The 18,819-nt window shown below is 38.6% G+C and overlaps 1 protein-coding gene across 2 annotated transcripts; it reads right to left on the reverse strand.

The window, feature by feature from the left end:
- Positions 1–222: 222 nt before the first annotated feature.
- On the reverse strand, positions 223–15,503 carry CLBA1 (clathrin binding box of aftiphilin containing 1). Of its 2 annotated transcripts, XM_074291022.1 has the most exons (7): positions 15,258–15,503; positions 14,150–14,831; positions 12,670–12,818; positions 10,784–10,913; positions 8,126–8,242; positions 4,655–4,688; positions 223–1,520 (listed from the first exon to the last, which is right to left on the reverse strand). In XM_074291022.1, the coding sequence occupies exons 2-6, from the start codon at positions 14,609–14,611 to the stop codon at positions 4,677–4,679; spliced, it is 870 nt and encodes a 289-aa protein (XP_074147123.1). In that variant the 5' UTR covers positions 14,612–14,831; positions 15,258–15,503; the 3' UTR covers positions 223–1,520; positions 4,655–4,676. The 2 variants fall into 2 exon arrangements, with proteins under 2 accessions (XP_074147123.1, XP_074147122.1); XM_074291021.1 differs by lacking the exon at positions 4,655–4,688.
- Between the last annotated feature and the right edge of the window lie 3,316 nt (positions 15,504–18,819).

Below are 18,819 nucleotides of genomic sequence, written 5' to 3' on the forward strand. Positions count from 1 at the left end.
TTTATTAAAGTATGACTCTTTAATAGGCAAAAGATGTAAGATGCTTTCTGACTTCAAGTCCATTGCAATATTTCCCAGACCAATCCCCTCAATTCTTAATACTCCCTTGCCCCTATCTGTGACCCAGCTGTCTTAAAAACAGAATTCAAATAAGAATAGTGTTTTTTTTTTCCCTTACTGCACACTTCACCTCTCATCAAAGAGAACAAAAGGACAATTGAGAAAGTTTATTCAGGGAACTTTATTTGATAAAATGTTACAAAAGTCAGTGTGGATTTGTTGGTTCTTGCCATTTTTAATAGAGTTGATTTTTCAATGGAGACACAGAGAAAGTTTTCATTTGGATGTTCCATAAAACAAAGTGTAAAATGGAATAAAACTGTTGTCCAGAGTGCTGCTTTGTCAAGGTCAGCAGTTACTGAAAATGTCGAGTTATCCCAGGTTTAGTGCTAACACGCAGCACTGAGTTTTATGTCCAAACAGAAGATTGAGGTGTCTCCAGAAAGACCCTTAAAACAAATATTTTAGGGAAAAACAGCTTAAGTTATGATTAAGATACTTCAGGGAGATACCTTTAAGTTTTCTCAAATCTTTTAGTTAGAACATATTTTAAACCTATTATGTACAATATTTTAACATTTCAAACAAGCATCATAGCATTTAAGCAGACATCTCCACAGGGACATTATCCTGGCTTGGCCAATGTATGTCACCTGAAAATAAAGAAAATTAACTATGCAAAATAGGTTGACACTGAAATATTCACATTTTGGGACTTCTAGTCACAGTTTGAACCTTTCCTAAGAATGTTCAGTTTTACTAGTCATCAACAAAAGGTCAAATGAGTCAGGACATTGGGGAGCCATTGGAGGAGCTGGTTTTGTCCCTCGGGTATCTGTGATCTTTAATCTCATGCTGCTACCATGGAATGAGGCCCAGAGGCAGGCTATCAAAGCCTGAATTTCCAATAGCTAGATCCCTCCTCCTAGGAGCAGGGATCTAGCAACTTTGTTAAAGAATTATGATATCCCTAAGCTTTTTAAAAATTGGCAGTGCATTCCTTTTCAAGATTTTGCCTGGGTATTTGTTGACTAGAAAACTAAAGCAAAATTTGTTTAAGTGGCAAATTGGGGATAGCCAGAAAATAATACATTTAAAAATGAAGAGCAAACTCTTCAAAGAAAAGTCCTGATTTTTATCCTTGACTAATTCATATGCAAACTGGTAGCCATAGGAAAATACAGCTAAGAATTTCTAGTTTATCACCTCAAAGATGTCTATGATTTCCAGTTTCCAATACCAAATCAGTAGCAAAATGTAATATTTTCCTCAAAGATAAAAAGTATTTTTCTTTAGCAAACATCACTATTAAAAAATTTCATTTTTAGATTCCGGGCAGTAAAAAGTTTTTTCTTTCTTGGAATTGTTATGTATTGCATATTTCCACTGGAAGGAGTCTTCTTCAAAAACAAGTTGTACATAAACAGGCTGCTGTGTCGAGGAGCTGAGGATCCAGAGAGCTAAAAATGGAGGAAAGGAAGAGTAGTAAATTTCAAAGCAAAGTAAAGGAAGTTAGCATGAGGATTCAAAATTATAGTACTGATCAACATCTGTCAAGTTAACATCATGCAGGGCATATCTACTGAATTCTGAGGCAGCTTTTTTCTGATAGTGTTAAACTATTTTCCTTTAGATATAGATTTCCTTCTTGAAAATTGGCAGGAAGTAGGTGGGTGGAGAGGAGAGAAAGGAAGAAAAGGGGAGAGGTTGGATTGGATGACTTTTTTTTTTTTAAAGTAGCATTTTACAATCAGTGACAAAATAATTAACCAAAAGTATTTTCTTAAAAACCTACAAATTAAAAGATTGAATCCTTTTCCCTATATTGTATTCTTGTCACTTGGACTCTGGGATTGATATCACTACTCACTGCTAGGCTAAGGCTGTGGAAGGCAGAAGTACACAGCAGAAAATTTGTATATATTTACCAGTCTGTTATTTGAGCTGGAAAGAACTGTTCTAAGGTCTCTACTTTCCTCTGAGTCTTTTCAAGGTGAGCCACTGTGCTGAGGAAATTTGTGAATGGTACTGCCAGTCTTGCCTTTTCCCCATTTTTAATTCCTTGTTTAATTTCATTTAGCTTAGAAGTAAAGGGAAAGAAAAGAAAAAGAAGTTGAAGAGAAGAATATTACTCCAAAGATTAAAATCTTAGAGAGGAATGGAGACATTTAGTAAGAATCTAAGCTGAAGGACTCTAGCTGAATAAGAAGGAAAAAAAGAATGATTTAAACTGGAGGACGACTTGATCTATAAGAAAAGGAGAGCAAAGACTCAAGGAGAAGGAAGAAAGGAGATGGAAAGGGAAGTTGGTAAGAGGCAGCTACAATAAAAGATGTCACTTAGAAAGCCAGAAAGTATTGATAATATGATGTCTTGAAAATATAGAAAACAGGATGTAGTGATTTGTATGGAGTCTGTGGTTGGTATTCATCATTCTGCCATGCCAAGTAACTTACCTGCTTCTGAATCAGATGCCATGCATTTCAGGTATGGGCAACAGTTTAGCTCAAAGCCAAGATAGAGGAAAGAGAATGCTGAATTTAAGCAACAGCCATAGAATAGTTTGGCTAGAATAGAGTGTGTGACCAGAAGGGATATGAGGTAAGACCAGAGTTAAGATTTTGGAACACTTTAAATGCTAGGTAGAGGAGTTTGTATTGCATCCTACAGGCAGGTGCTTTCCAATAATTACTTTTGTCAGCTGTATAGAAGATGGATTGCATAGAGGAGAAACTGGAAGTAGAAAACATAGTAACTATAATAGTCCTAGGCAATAAGGACTGAAACTAGGGTACTGACCATGTAGGTGGAAAAGATTGTAAAAAAAAAAAAATTTTTTTTAATTCTGAGAAATATAGAATTTGCAAGAATTAACAAGGCAAGTGATTGATTAGACATGGAAGAGTGGAAAAGGATGACTGAGACTGTAAACCTGAATGACTGGAAAAATGCTGTCCTTAACAGAAAGAGGAAAGCTTGCAGGAAAGGTGTGAGTGTTCTGTTTAGACTTAGTGAATCTGAGATGACAAAACTTCCAGTTACAAATTGTCTAGCATGGAATTGACAGTTTAAGATACATAAAGATGGGATATTTAGATTTGAGAATCATTCTGTTTAAGATGACAAATTAAACCATGAGAATATAAAGTCATCAAGAAGAAAGAGTTCCTCGAATATAATGTTAACACCTCTGCTTAGGGCATAAAATGATGACCCAACAAAAGAGGAGACATAAGAAGGCAGTGTCACTAGAGCAAAGCGAGCCAAGCAAAGCCAAGGGAAAATGTCAGTGAGAAAAACTGAAGGGAGGACAAGATAAGGAATTAGAAAAGGCTATTGTTTCTAAAAGTTAATAGATAGATTATTGTTTATAATATTGGAGAGCAAATTTACTCAAGTGACTGGGTCAGAAGCCTGGTGTGCAAGAAGGTGTTGAGGGATTAGAAAGTGAGCAAGTGAAGGTTACCAAGTGTTTTTTTTTTTTTTTTTTTTTTTTAAGAAATTTACCTGTAAAAGAGAAAAGAGAAAAAGGATGATTGAAGATAATGGCAGGGTTTAATGAAAGATTTTTTTTTAAAGGTTGGGGAAGATCTAGACAGGTTTATTGGGGGTAGAGCATAAAACCCAACATCAAGACTACTGAGGATAAGAGAAAAAGGGAAACATCAAAAAGTGCAAGTTCCTGGAGAAATAGGATCAAGGGCATAAATAGAGGGATTGTCTTTGGTAAGAAGAATCACTTTAAATATTGAAGCCAGGAATTGTTCACAGAAGATTGCCTTGATTTTTCTCAAAGTAGGAGTCAAGTCTTTTGCTCAAACTTTCTCAGAGAAAGAATATAGTGTGTGTGTGGGGGGGGGATAGTGGGTGGAGTAAGAGAGTAGGTGCAAGGGTTGAAGAAAAGAGAAAGTTTGGAATAGCACTTGATTCAAATAGTATAAGAGATGAGACAGTACAGATCATAGAGACAGATTTCCTGTCCAATGCCAAGATGAACTCACTATTTCACAAATTAGCCAACTCTACTGTCAGACAGCTGTTGGAACATTTGTCTTTATGTTGAGGCAAAAATCTTTCCTCCTTCCCTACTCCTCCACTACTCCTACTTCTACCCCTTAGTGCCAGAAAGAAGGGATTTATAGGCTTCCCTTGTAGTATATTTTCTAAGCACAATCTGTTTTACTGTCGCTGATATCAGGGGTTTAGGGAAGGGATAAGCATTAGTGAAAAGTAATAGTTATATGAAGGAGGAGGTTGAGCTAAGTCTGGCAGAGCATAATGAAGCAACAATTAGGCAATTCAGGTGGACTTTAAGGCCATGCTACCATGAGAAAAAAAAGTAATGTATAAAAGATTGGAGCTATGAGCTTAGCAGGTGGAGAAAGGGCACAGGGGGACTTTGGTGATCATTGGCAATCCAGCTAGCATAAAAGGAACGTATAACCACCTACACCTGTCAGTAATTAATAAAGGCTCATTCATGGTCAATAAGGTGCAGCCAATTTAAAGCTAAAGGTAAAGCAAATTCCTTTTATTACATTTTTGTAGCCAAGCAATGCAGACTGTTACCATGAATAGAATTGCAAAAACTTACGGTGTGTAGTGGGTGTAAATGCTCAGGGTTCACTCTTCCATGAAACAGACAAAAGGGCAAAATGGAGCAAATAAAGCATCAGTATCACAGGAATTAGATTTGGAAAGTACCATCAGAGAATGCATCACCCTCAATTTGTAGATCAAGAAAAGAAGTCCTTGAGAAGGCAACTTAGCTTGTTCCAGTTACAAAGTGAGGTTTGACTCTAGGGCACCTGATTGTATATTCAGGTTCCTTTGAGTGGTAAGAAATTTGGCTTATTGAAAAGAGGTTTGGAATCTGGATATATGAGTTAAACTATCAGCTCCAAAATTTATTAGTCATGTGATTTTGGGCAAGCCACTTTGTTTCTGGGTTTTCCTCATCTTCCAACATTTACTTCCAGGATTGCTATAAGGAAAGTGCTTGTAAACCTTAAAGTATGAGTTATTACTATTATCTATTCAAATCTTGCCAGTTTTAGAAAATTCACTAGGTTTTGTGGAAAGGAATGTGTAATGGACCAGACTTTGGCATGATAAATATAAACTCTGAGGATTTGTCTAAGGTTCTACCAAGGGTCTGTTTTATATTTTCTTTTGTTTTTAAAATTAAAATGGACCATCTCTTAGAACTTCACAATGATTAAAAAAAATATTGTCAAGTACCAAAACACTAAATAAATGAATCTCATATAAATATAGATAAATATATAATTCCCTAAGGTGTCTTCTTTGATTCTAGGGATGACTAAATTAGGCTGAATAATTCAGATCTTTTCAAGGTTAATGAAAACCTGTACTCTTTTTCCCCTGTTTTTCCCGAGGATGAGGGAAGAGTAGAGAAGTGGAAGGATTTTATTTTTTTATTTAAGGATTTTAGTTTATGTAGTTTAACTAACCCAGTTGTATTATACAAGTTCTGCCAAATCAGAGACTTCTTTGATTGTCTTAAAAGTAAAATTGAGACAGAAGTTCAGAAATTAGGACAAACAAACTATCTGTAGGATGCAAATTTCTTCTTATTTAGAAAGTAGACATTAAGGAATCCATCATGAAGATAGGCCTTAGGAACCCTAATTAAAGGTTAATTTTTAAAAAATGTGTCATTTAATCTGGAATTAAACATTTCTTTTTTTAATTGTATAGGAGTATTTTTAATATCCAGTTGATTGAACAATGGAACAGAGTATTTCCTAGGCTTATATACATACCTTTAAGCAGGCAGTAATCTTGTCTTGAATAGTTGGACATTCATTTTTCTAAATGCAAAGGGCTAAAGCAGATAACTTCCTTTCTAGGTTTCTTAATTCTATGAAGGCATTCTGATTAGGGAAATGAGTATTTAGCTTTAATACACTTAATTACCTCAGTTTGATATGTTATTTGAATATTTATGTTATCTTCCTTCTTAATAATGCATGGTTAGTCTAGTATAATAGAGTATAAACAGCAAAGAGGGAAGTTTGAGTGCCAGGAAAAACTACCTGTATATAGTGGTAGGGGTAGAAGAGGCTCTGGGGAAGATCTGTGAAACAAGTGTCTTCTTGGAGAATCGTTGGTGTCTTAGGAAGGTAAAATGTTGGAATTCAATATTCAGGGAAGGTTTAGTAAGTAGAGAAAGCTTTGAGACAAGTAGGTCCCCTATACTGGTTCCAAGAAAAGCTGGCAACCTAAGAAGCTAATTGAGCATCAATGAGATTTAAAATAGAGGTTTAGATTCTTATACACATCACAAGTTATCATGGTGAAGAAAGAATAAGTTTGTTCCTTGTGCTCCTCACTCCCACCCCAGAATAATGGCTAAGAAGTTATCAGAAGACAGATTATCAGCTCATGGAAAAAACTTAATGCCCTTAACCACCATGTGTCTCTATTTATTAAGAGCCAAAGGTAGTATGGGACTCTTTTTGCCTCCTCACTGTGGTGAGTGTTTTGCACTGGCTTAACTTGATGAAAGCTGTGACAAAATCTTTTGTCCATTTACCAAGTTAATGGTTTGTTTAAACAAGCTGGGTTAGAGCTGTTAATCACAAATGGGATTATTGATAGCATCTTCTCACATTGAGCCTTTCTTCAAATTTGGTTTTTCACTTTTTCCATTCTATAACCAATTGATGTACTGACTGTAAAGAGAGTGAATTCCCAGAATAGTTTCCATGTGAGATAATTGTGTAAAAGACACTATTGAGAACACCAGTGGCTAGAAAAAGTAGTTTATCACCTGGAAGAATTGATGGGCAGCTTGAATGACATACTTATATCTCCAGAGCAGAATCATAATTAGCAATTAAAAGTGTTCAAAGTAAATTCAGCCTAGATTAGGGGTGATAGAAAAGGTACAATGGACAGGCTGCTCTGGTTGAGTGCAGTGAAGTGAAGGGGAAAGGAGAGAAGAAAGCCCATAGTGAAATCCTACATTCATACTGGTCAATTCTTGGGAAAGGGCAGATAGAGACAAAGGGGGAGACAGGGAGGAGGGACGGAGAGAGAGAGAAAGAAAGTACAAGGGAAAAAATGAGCCAGGGAAGGGGCACATAAAGGCAAGGAGAGGGATAGAACCTCATAAAGCAATTCTTCCTGGGAAGGAAGAAGAGAGAACTGTGTTGGTGATGACAGAGGATGCACAGAAAACAGTACACCCTACCTGGATGTAGCTGCTGGACAATTCCTGGGAGGAAGCAGTTCCTCAATCAATGGGAAAAGCGAGATTTTTTTTTAGGGTAGTCATTTCTGGTTCAGGAGTTCTGGCTCACTTTTTAGGTGCACTTGCAACAGGTACCCCTGGGGTACTACCTGGGGTAGCAAGTTAGAAGTATGGTAGTAGGAGAGGTTCATCATGAAAGAAGGCAGGCTCTAGGAAAAAAGATGGGACTGTACAGTCTACAGTGAATATCAAGGCACTGGAAACAGTAAGTAGGAAAGAGCCTCTATCCGTTTTGAGGCTGTGGGGTCAAGCCTTGATTATTCCATTCCATCCTAGTTATATGGGTTCTGTCCTTGGAAATCTAAAAATAATAAAAGGACAGTATGCCACATAAAGAGATAATGAAGAACATGAGATAACATGGGCAAGAACTGCACAGGATGAAAGCACATGGAAGGAAGAGTGATCTGTGTCAAAGAAGGTGAGGAAATCACTGTTCTGGGAGACTCTCCTAAAAAAGTCAAAACTATCCAACAGGGGCAGCTAGGTGGTGCAGTGGGTAGAGTACCAGCCTTGAATTCAGGAGGACCTGAGTTCAAATCTGGTCTCAGACACTTAACACTTCCTAGCTGTGTGACCCTGGGCAAGTCACTTAACCCTAGCCTCAGAGGAAAAAAAAACAAAACCAAAAACTATCCAATAGTGAATGGTTTGCAGATGATGAATTTCAAGGTCCTGAAAGTTTATACAGAGATGAAGATATTATGAATTTTTGCTTCAAGTTGGAATAAATGACCATTAAGGTCCCTTTCAACTCTGAGATTTAATACTTCTATTGACTCTTACCTTGGTTTGAATTAGTGCCTTGCAATTATTAAGACTAAAGCCATTTACTTCTGTTAACTCTTCGTTCTCTTTCAGATTAGAATCTTCCAGAACGTGATCACCACCTCCGGAAAGATCCTGAGAAAATAAAATCATCAAATAGCTAATCAGTTACTTGAATTGTATGTCTGCTTGCTTTATTAATTAAATTAGAATTTATTAAATGCTAAATTAAAATTTATTAAATATTAAAATGAAATAGTAGATATTCATGTAACACTTTAAGATTTACAAGTGCTTTATAGTCATTATCTCACTTGAACATCACAATTCATTTATTAACAATCCCATTTTAGAGAAAAGGAAACAGATTCAGAAAGTGACTTTCATAGGATCACGCAATAAGATTTCAACAGTGAGATTTGAACCAGGTGTTTCTTGATTACTTATTATTTCCAAGTTAACTATTCTATCTACAATTCTTATCACTCAATCAACAAGCACTTATTAAGTAAATTCTACGTGCCAGGCACTGGGCTAAGTTCTGGGGCATTGAGAAATGAACCAATTTCCCTTCTGTTCTAAAGGTTAATTCTTGTTGAAGATCATAAATATTCAAGCAATCATTGAATGCACATTTACTGTGTGATATGCCTTCTTTACAGAGTAGAAAAATCCATGAAAAAGATATTAAGGCAAAAATAAACTAGTGGTGATAATAATTCTGTATGTGGGAGTAGCTAGGTGGTACAGTGGATAGAGCACCAGCCTTGAATTCAGGAGGACCGGAGTTCAAATCTGGTCTCAGACACTTAACACTTCCTAGCTGTTTGACCCTGGGCAAGTCACTTAACCCCAGCCTGGGGGGGGAGAAATAATTCTGTATGTGAAAATCTGCACATTTTATAATATTCTGAGAACTACAGTTAGGTACTAAATGTGCCTGAGGACGCAAAATTATATTTTAAGGAGGTTAAAATGGATGGTAGTATTTTAAAGTGGCCCTTAATTTATGCCATTTTAATCTGTAGTAAATTATAATAGCTTACCATTTACATAGTGCTTTAAGATACTGGAAAAAATATACATTTATTTAGTTTTGTTATGGTGAGTATTTTAAAAACAAATTTGTTCCAATTCAACTGATATTAGGGAACATTTTGAACATAATTCAAATTTCAAGCTTGCTTCTCAATTTTCTTCCTAGAGTGAGATTTTGGCCGAATTTGTGACCACCATTTACTGTAGTATTTATTTCTTAACTATTACATGTATACAACTTGGCTACCATTTTTATTTATCTTTTTTTTTTAAAGGGTCACTGACAAGGTTTCTGAGAATTTGTACATCTTTGCACAGTGAGCTATATATATCTTCTTTGCATATATTGAGCTATTTGCATAGTGCAGTGCTTTTTGTATTGGGAACTCATATCTTATTACAGCAGCACAGAGTGTTCTTTGATCCTTATTAACAACCCTGTAAAACAGCTGCTTGTATTATCTTCTTTTTATAGATGAACAAACTGAGGCTCAGAGAAATTGTTAACAACCAAGGTTATACAACATTATTTTTGAAGTTAGACTTTTCTATACTGGCATTTTATAGTCTATTTAATAAAACATAATTTATCTGTTACCTGTCATCAATTATCAATAAATCATCTCTTATTGCCTATATTGTAGGTAGGACAAGTGTTATCCTTAGTGACAGATGAGAAAACTAAGATACAGACAAATTCAATGATTCATGGTCAAATGGAGAAAGCCAGAGCTTGACTAGAAACAGTGTCCTGACTCCCAGATCATAGTTCCTTTCATTAGAATAGATATATTAAACTTGGAAGGAGGTAGGGGTGTGGGCAAGGGGCTGGGTTATCTGCACTACTAAGAGACTGATTTTTTAAGAAAGTGTCCATTATAAGGCTTAATTAATGAGCTCCAAGACTATCAAAATTAATGTCTGATTAAATTCTATACAGACAAGATGCCCCCTAGAATATCAGAATGACTGCCTTAGACACTTAGTAGGTGTGAATAGGCAAGTCATTTAATCCTTATTTGCCTCAATTTCTCATTTGTAAAATGGGAACACACTGGACAATAAAATGGCAAACCACTCCAATATCTTTGCCAAGAAAAGCCTATGGACAAAGTCCATGGAAGTCATGTGAGTTGGACATGACAATGATTGAACAAATCCCCAGTACTTAGTACATATTGTAAGGCCCTTAACAAATTTCCTGACTGAATAGACAATTTCTCAGGAATACTGAGAATACTATATATAGAAAGTTTGTAAAAATAAATTGTTTTAGAAGTAGTTTTGTTTCTTCCTTATTCAATGCTTGTACCTAAAATCTCTAGGTATATTTAAAACAGTACTGCTAAGTTTGAGCCGATCTGACCAGGTGGCTAATAGATAGTAATGAGGCTAAAAATGGGAGATCTGATTCCTTATAGACCAATTAACTTTAGAGAAAGAAACTTTGCCCTTTGGCAACAGATTGCACCTCTAATCTCTCACCAAAAGTTTGACCAATGTATGCCACAAGTGCAATGATAACTAGAGCAAAGCATGCTGACTATAACCCCACTCTCCTCACTCAGAGAAACAATGCAAAGCTCTGATGGTGGGTCAGTGACTTCATGTTAATTAAAAGTGTATTAAATACTTTACTTTTTGAGCAGCATCTATTCCAAGAACAAGTAAGAAATTGTCTTGGCAATGAGATTTACTCCAGAGGCATTTTGAAGTAGATGTGCTATCTTCATCTTGGAGAATCCTCCAGAGTTTTCGGGACTCAGAACTGGAAAACAAATATAATCACTCAAATGTAATCCAGAAAGCCTTCAGACTAAATCCCTGAAGCAATACCCAACATAGAAACATTTTTTTTTTTTGTTAGAAGAGACCTTTGAAATCACAAAGTCCAAACCCTGCATTTTACAAACAGCACAATTGAGGCCCAGAGTTTGTCCAAGGTGTCACAGATTGTTAAGGAGCAGTTTTAGCAGGATGTGAACCCCAAGTCTTATGATTCCAAATTCAGCATCTTTCCACTATTCCAAATTTTAAACTGGCCATCTGCAAAGCTCTACTCAACCAATGGGTGGTCTGCTAAAACTTCTAGGAGTCAGCTAGCATTTAAAAAAAGAAATCACTTGAGCTTGTACCTAATGTTTCATACTATTGTAACTTTCCATATTCTACTTTATCACTATCTGACAAAAGAATCAGCCTCTACTTTCCCCTCAATGTTAATCCTGAAAATTCTTTCACCATTATCTCCCCAAATAATCTAAATTCGCTGGAAATGCCTTTTTAGAAATAGTTCAGAATTTAATACACATGCTTATTTGAGTTCTGCCCATCTGTGTACAATGAATAAGGTAATGGTTACAAAATACCTGATAATGCCACTACCAAGGTACTTCAAAGTCATTCCAACTATTTGCATTCATCTCAAACCCCTCCTCCCCCATTCTTACCCCTTCCCATCCCAAGGACAAAATGGGCCTGGGATTTAGCAGTAGTTGCTGTTACTCTGGTTAGGACTGGATCTGACCTTAAAAGGTATCAGATTTAAAGTGCCTTAAGACATCTGGTAAATAGCTTTAAGATTTTGATCTAGCTTTTCAACAAGATTATGGGAAATCTGTTCTAGCAGACCAAACAAAGGGGAAAAAGCTAAATTAACCTTCTTTGACCTGAACTGGCCCTGAGACCACTTGATCCAACTTTATTGCTATTATATAATCAAATCCATCCTAGTGAAATCTATAAAGTTTGTCTTACCAAATGCTAATATGCATAAGAATAAACTACAAACTTTGAGAGTTCACCAACGTGACTTAGCATTAATAGAACTTTATGCATCAGATGCAATACCTGAAGTTTAGATGCCAAAAAAAAAAAAAAAAAACAAAGAAAAAAAAAAAAACCCAAAACTCTTCAAAGGCAGACAAGGTTTAAAAGTCATTCTAATAAGCTAAAAAGCATTTTTTAGCTCTCTTTTAGCTACAGAAAAGATAGCTCTTTTATACTATATATATAGTAAATATATTTAGATTCATTACTTAGATACAAATAAGAATAAAACCAACAACGAATATTTGCCTATTCTGTATAAGTGAGGTCATATCTAGATATCTTGTGGTTTAACTAAGAGTTTGTAGCCTCCTTTTCCCTATTGCTAAAAGTCTTCTGGCCTTTGCATTGTTCCCCAGATCTTCTAATAAAAGGCAGATTTTTATTCCCTATTAACCTACTAGATAATAGGATTGTACATTGGAGACTACTAAATAGCAGGAGCTGTGGGGATCGTACAGATTATCTTTGCTTAATAAGTTTTTTAGAACTGAAATAAGTTTTAGATTTATATTTTCTACTCTACTCCTGGCATCAGCTGTACTTAAATGGAAAGAATCACCTGACTCTCTGACTATTTATTAGGTAAGGAATAGAAAAAGCTTCAAAATAATTTTCAAACTTTTTATAAATTTCATTTTTTCTACTTTTCTTGCCAAAAATATATAATAAGTAAATATCTAATTTTAAATTACCAAAAATGCTTCTTTACAGGTTTGCTGCTAGTATTTTCTTCATTATGTTTTTCTAGAAAATGGTGTAAGGTGCAAATATCCTCAGTCATTTGTTGTACTGGTACTTCTTGAAAGACAAGCTTAAAAATATTCTCATAGCTGAGATTGGCCTGAAAAAAAAAATTCAAAAATCAAACCAGTCTTTTTAGGAGAAAAAACAAAACAAAACAAAACAAAACCCAAAACATGCTGAGATATACACATTATTTCTGCTACTAATTATTCTCCTAAATTGTAAAATTTTGGTTTTGAATACCTAAAATTACTAAAACATTTTAAGTATCAAAATCCAAGTTAATAGTATTTTTAATCAACAAACTCAAGAGAACCCAGTTCATCTCACAGAACTATTATACCATGGAAAGAACAGGTTTCCTTTCTCACTTTAAAAAAACAAACTATCTTACACTTTTCCCTTCTTTGTGAAGTAATGATTGGGAGAGAGGAGAAAGAAAAAAAGGAGAGATTAAAGTTAGTGAAGGGAATATAGAAAGCAAAGATCAGGTATAGTCAAGATTAAATAGAGTAAAGAAAAGAAAGGAGAAAGATTAAGGAGCAAAACTTAATTTAGGAACAAAAAGGCAAGAGGTTTTCAAAGGTAAAGATAAAGAAATACCAGTTAAGGAATGACTTCCATGAGCTCATGCAAAGTGAAATGTACTTTGTGTACAAAGTAACAGCAACCTTTGTGAGAGGATCAGCTAGGAATGACTCTGCTAATTCTCAGCAATACAATATTTAAGACGACTCTGAAGGAGTTAGGATGAAAAATAACTATCCATGCACAGAGAAAGAACTGATTATGTCTAAATATGGATTGAAGAATACTTTTAAATTTTATTTTTCTTGAGGGTTTTTTGGGCGCAGAAATCAATTTTTTTTTCACAATGACTTTTATGGAAATGTTTTACATAAATTCACATGTGCCTTCTCAATGAGAGGGTAGATGGGGAGGGAAGAAGGAAGAGAATCTGAAGCTTTAAGTTATAAAAACAAATGTCAAAAATTGTTTTATACATAACTGGGGAAAACAAATATTAAATAAAAACAAAAAAAAATAGCAAAAAAAGAGAAAGAAAGTGGGTAGTTCACATGTGAAAATATTTTGGCTTTTTTAAAAAAGTAATTCATCATTGTCTTTTCACTAAATGGGCCAACAGAAGGAATATTAAAAATTCCTAATCTCAGTGCTTTTTTCTACAGAGATTTTCAAAGTGGTTATCAATGAAAAGAGGGAATTTAAGAGGTTCAACAACTATTTAGCCGGCAATAGCTTTAAAAATATAACACAAAAGCTCAGAGCAGAAGGTGATTTTGACCTCCCTCGGAGAAGAGTCTCCTCCGCAGCATCCCAAGCAAGAGTCACCCAATTTCTGCTTAAGTAGTTCCGATTTGCAGCACGCAGCCTTTCATAATACTGAACAAAGTTGGAAACCAATACCTTACTAGGTGAAACAGCAGCAGTTTCCCTCACACTATCAAACTGCAGACGGCCACAAGAGCTTGCGGCACATCCAGTTAAGTCTGGCTCGCTTTCTCGTGTCCCGGGGGCTGCCCATCGCTCCAGAACGTCCAGGGTGCTGAAAGTGTCCGACTTGTCCGAAGTCTCGCTGAAGCCCTCGAAGTCCCCCCAGGAGCTGTTGTGTTCGACGGGGCCCAAGCTGCAACCGTCAGACACGTCAGGTTCCCAGGCAGCCCCGAAAGCAGCATTTCTGGCTTGGCTCTCCAACCGCGGAGCCCCCTCATCCCAGTCCCTGCTCCCGGGGACTTGATTCCCCTCTTTCCCTTTGAGGGGCTCGCTGACTGAAGCTCTTCCCACCGCCTCCACGAGGTCACAGAGGGAGTCCCCACTGGCATTCTCCTGTCCTCGGGAATTTTTGGCCTCGGGGCGCTGATCCTGCATTTTCAGCAGGGAGATTTTCCGGGCAAATTAAAACAACAAAAAACACCGACTCGTGTCAAAGAGCCGAGAGAGGTGCCCGTGCCGAGGGGCCATTCACTTCTTCCTTTGCCTCGAAGGAAGGAGACGCCGCCGGCGCGGCTCGGTAGCTGCCCACCTCGGGGAGCTCGGCCTTTCCATTCAGGGACCTGCCCGGGGGCACGCGTCCAAGCTGGGCACAAAGCTGGCAAAGGAAACGAACGCCGAGTGAGACAGGACGTACACGGCAACAGCAGGGGTGGGTTGGGGGGGGGGGCTGCCGGGCAGTGGGGGCAACCCAGGGAAGGGAGAGGGGGAAGGGAAGACAAATGGGAGCGAGATGGAGGAGATTAGAGCCCTTTCTTTTAGATTTAGATCTTAACCACTCCAGAGCCCGGAATTCGAATCTCTTTTCGGGGATTGCCTGTGTGCCCTTGGGCAAGTCCTTTCCTCGCCCCAGAGCCTCAGTTTCCCCCACGGTAAAACAAGGGGGCTGACGTGATCTGGGATCCGGTGACCCCGGCTGCCGGCGGGGAGAGGAAGGAGAAAGAGACCCCGAACGACCCCCTAGGCGCTGAGGCTCCTGGGACCCGCGCCCCCGCGTCAACGGTCCCCAACGGCCGTTACTAACCGTCGCCGGTTGCGCCGTCGCTCCGGGTCCCCCAGCAGCCCTGGCCAAGGAGAGAGCCGGGCCGGGGAGGAGAGGAGAGGGCCGGGCCGGGCCGGGGCTGGCTGGAATGGATGCTCGCTGGCCGGCCCCGCGCCCGCTGCCCCGGAGATGGAGCGCGGCCGCCCCGCGGACTCCCCGGCCCGGCGGGCTGGCAGTGACAGGAGCAGTCCGGGCTCCGGGTGACGTCACGCCGTCACCCCCTCCCTCCCGACAGGGTGGCTTACGTCAGCGGGTCCACCAGAGGGCGAGGGCGGGGTATTGGGAGGGAGGTGGAGAAAGGAGACTGCGCCTGCGAGTATGTTACGTCTTTCCCGTTCTCTTCTCTTTGCAGCTCCTCTTTTTTCCTTTTCTCGTGTGGTAGTCTCTAGGGAGAGCTCGCTTTGAGCTGCGGAGCAGCATTTGGTTAGCACTTTATAAGGGGATATATTTAATTCATTTGATCTTCACAATAACCTTGTGAGGAAGGTACTGTTTTCCTAAAGGAGCACGGTGAGAGGTTAAGTGATATGCCCGGGGTCACACAGCTATTAAAATTCTGAATCAAGATTCGAACTCAGGGATTTCCTTAGCTTCTCGGCTACAGAGGGAATCTGTGAACCACGCGGTTAACTGTCCAACAGGTACTCATTGACAAAAATAAAAATTTCCCTCTCCCAAGGAGCTTATAATCCATCTGAGAAACTGTCATCTATAAACATATTAGTGTATGTATTTGTATGCATACATATATACATAGGTTTATATAGATATGTGTATATATACATATGTGCACAAACAAATATGTATATGTATGTGTTGTTTATTGATTGTCTGGAACTGGATGTCCAATAAATATTTTAAATTTAACGTGTCTAGACCTGAAATTCTTACTTCTCAAATTCTTTCCTCTTCCTAACATATCTGATAGGGTAGAGGAGACTACTGTGCCCTTAACTAAGATTGAAACTAACATCACTGACTCCTCACTCTCACCCCCAACCTCAGATCACTCCCTACTATCCAATTCCAATTTGTTGCAAAGTTCGGCTGATTTCTCCTTAATATTTCTTGGATATATCTCCTTTTTTTCACACAGTCACTGCCTTGAGGCAGGCCTGCACCACTTTATGCTTGTAAATTTGCAATGGTCTCTCTGCCTCAAATCTCTCTTCATCAGTGCATTTTTTCCACTGTCATATTACTCTTCCTAAAGTTCAGGGCTAACCATTTTATCCCCTTAATCATAAACTTAAATTACCATCTCTAGGAATAAATACAAAATCCTCTGGTTTTTCAAGCACTTTAAAACCTGAACCTATGTTACCTTTTCAGGCTTCTAGCACTATACCCTTTCTCATGTTTTCTCCATTGGTGGTATTGATGAGGGTTGGGGTCCCTTTAAGATTCCTAATTGCCCAACCCATGACTGACCTTGATTCACAAATCCAGGTCAAAGGCACCCTTTGAATATCCGGCCCGGCCCCCCCACTCTCAGCTCAGCTTCCCCCAGCCCTCACCAGAACTGGGTACCGCCCATCATCTTCTAGGTATAAAAGAAACAAGCTGGAACACCCTCATTGCAGGAGCCCTCCCAGCCAACACATAGTGTCCTTCTAGCCATGTAAGGGTCCCTGCCCACCAACAGCCACCTCTGGCCCTGGCGTCTTTCTAACTGAGCTTTACTTCCAAATTTCTACAATAAACCTTTTATTTAGCAATCTAGGTTTTCGGGCCTATAAATTCATTTTACAGGGGACACTGCGCCTCATGGGATTATCTATGTGCCGAGAAATGGGGTTCCCCTTTTCTTTCCCTCATTAGTTGGTGGCCCTCACGGGGACCCCGAAAACTAACCTTAACCTTTTCAGGTCTCTCAGAACCAATTTTTGTCCTTAGCAGTTTCGAGCAGCTTCTGTGAAGAATATCTGTGTTCCTACTCTCGTCTCACTCTATCTCTAAAACATAGGGCACCCAGGCCAGGTTTAGGGTGCGAGCAAAGTCTCCAGTGGAGACTACTTCTCTTTCCATCTCACTCTGTCTCTAGAGGCCACTTCTAGAGCCAAAGCAAATTCTAATCCCTTTATCTCGCCAGAAAAGCCTGCCCTCAGGCCAGAGACACTGGGGAGAGTATCTCTTCTTCACCCCTCCCCCACCACGTGGCCAACCCTCTCTGGTCCCAGGCCAGCAGTCTCCTTGATCTCTACTGGGGGAGATATCTGTGTTTGAGCCCCTCTCACACTCCACCTTAATGGTCAGGCTGTAGCCACGAGGAGACGATCAATGGATCGGGGCGAACTTGGAGATGTGTCTCTACCCAACTGCGTGAGCCTTCACCTTCTCCACCTGAGAAGCACTGGGTAAGATAACCTCTCTCCCTTCCCCCATCCTCTCTTTTCCAACCTCTCCCATGTGGCTTAACCTGCCATTTAATGCTCCCATCCTGTCCCCTTCTTGGGGTACAGTGGAGAGATTTGGGGACTCTTTTCAAGATTTCTAGAAACGTCTCTCTCATAGCTTTTACCTTGTTCTTAAAAGGGACCCCAACCCTCATTAGTATGAAAACAGATTTCCTGTTCTAGGATTTCCTTCGTTCTAGAAGAGGACCAATGGTATCACAAGTACCATTGTTGTGAATTGGATTTAAGTAAGCTTTGCAAAGTCAATCATAATCTCCAGAATCACAGAAGTCAAAATGAGTAATGATAGCCTTAGTGAGTAACCTTAGTTTTATAAATTTATAAATTAAGGTTTTTTTCACGTCTCAGTTTGTCTGAGGCAATGCCCATTCAAAGATTGAGAGTTAGATAAGAATTGAGACAAAGATGGCCCTATTTAGGATCATAAAATTATTAATCAGAAAGGAAGACTCGAAGAATTTCAACCCAGAACAGAAAAAATTGCTATTTATACTTATTCTAAGCAATCAAAATCTAAACAATGAGCCACGAAGGCTTGGACTGGGGGCTATTATTGGCCATTCAGTGAAAACCAGAGTGATTTAAGTTTCAAAGGTAGTCAAGTAATTCCATTTGAAACATGATGGGCTTTTTAAGAAACTATTTTTTTTTCAGAACCATATTTCAAGAAATCATAAATGAAAACTGTTCAGGACAAAAAAATTGAGACTTGTATTTTATTGTATAGTGCCCCACAATACTAGCCTCCCCTCTCAGTAGACAGTGTTCTTTCTCCTAAATTCCACAAAGTACCAGGATTTCTATGCCAAAATCACTCTTCTCTTTTCTATCCTTTCTTTTTTATTATTGATCACCTTGTTTTCCTAAGGCCCAGCAAGAAAACTGTGCTTAGCATGACAACAATCCTTTGGGCTCATATGATGAACTCTGCTGCAACGAAATCACAGAAGTGATTTTTCTCACCAGCTCAGGCATGAAGCCCGGCTGCAAATAGAATTTTTGTCTCTAGGCAACCTTACCTCACCGTTCCTGTTGTGCCTCATCATTTTTGCTCTACCTCATTATTGATTCTTTTCTAGTCACAGGCATACATATCAAGGTTTAGCCTTCTGCAGGCACATGTGTCG

Source organism: Sminthopsis crassicaudata, chromosome 2 (assembly GCF_048593235.1).
Source record: "Sminthopsis crassicaudata isolate SCR6 chromosome 2, ASM4859323v1, whole genome shotgun sequence".
NCBI lineage: Eukaryota > Metazoa > Chordata > Mammalia > Dasyuromorphia > Dasyuridae > Sminthopsis > Sminthopsis crassicaudata.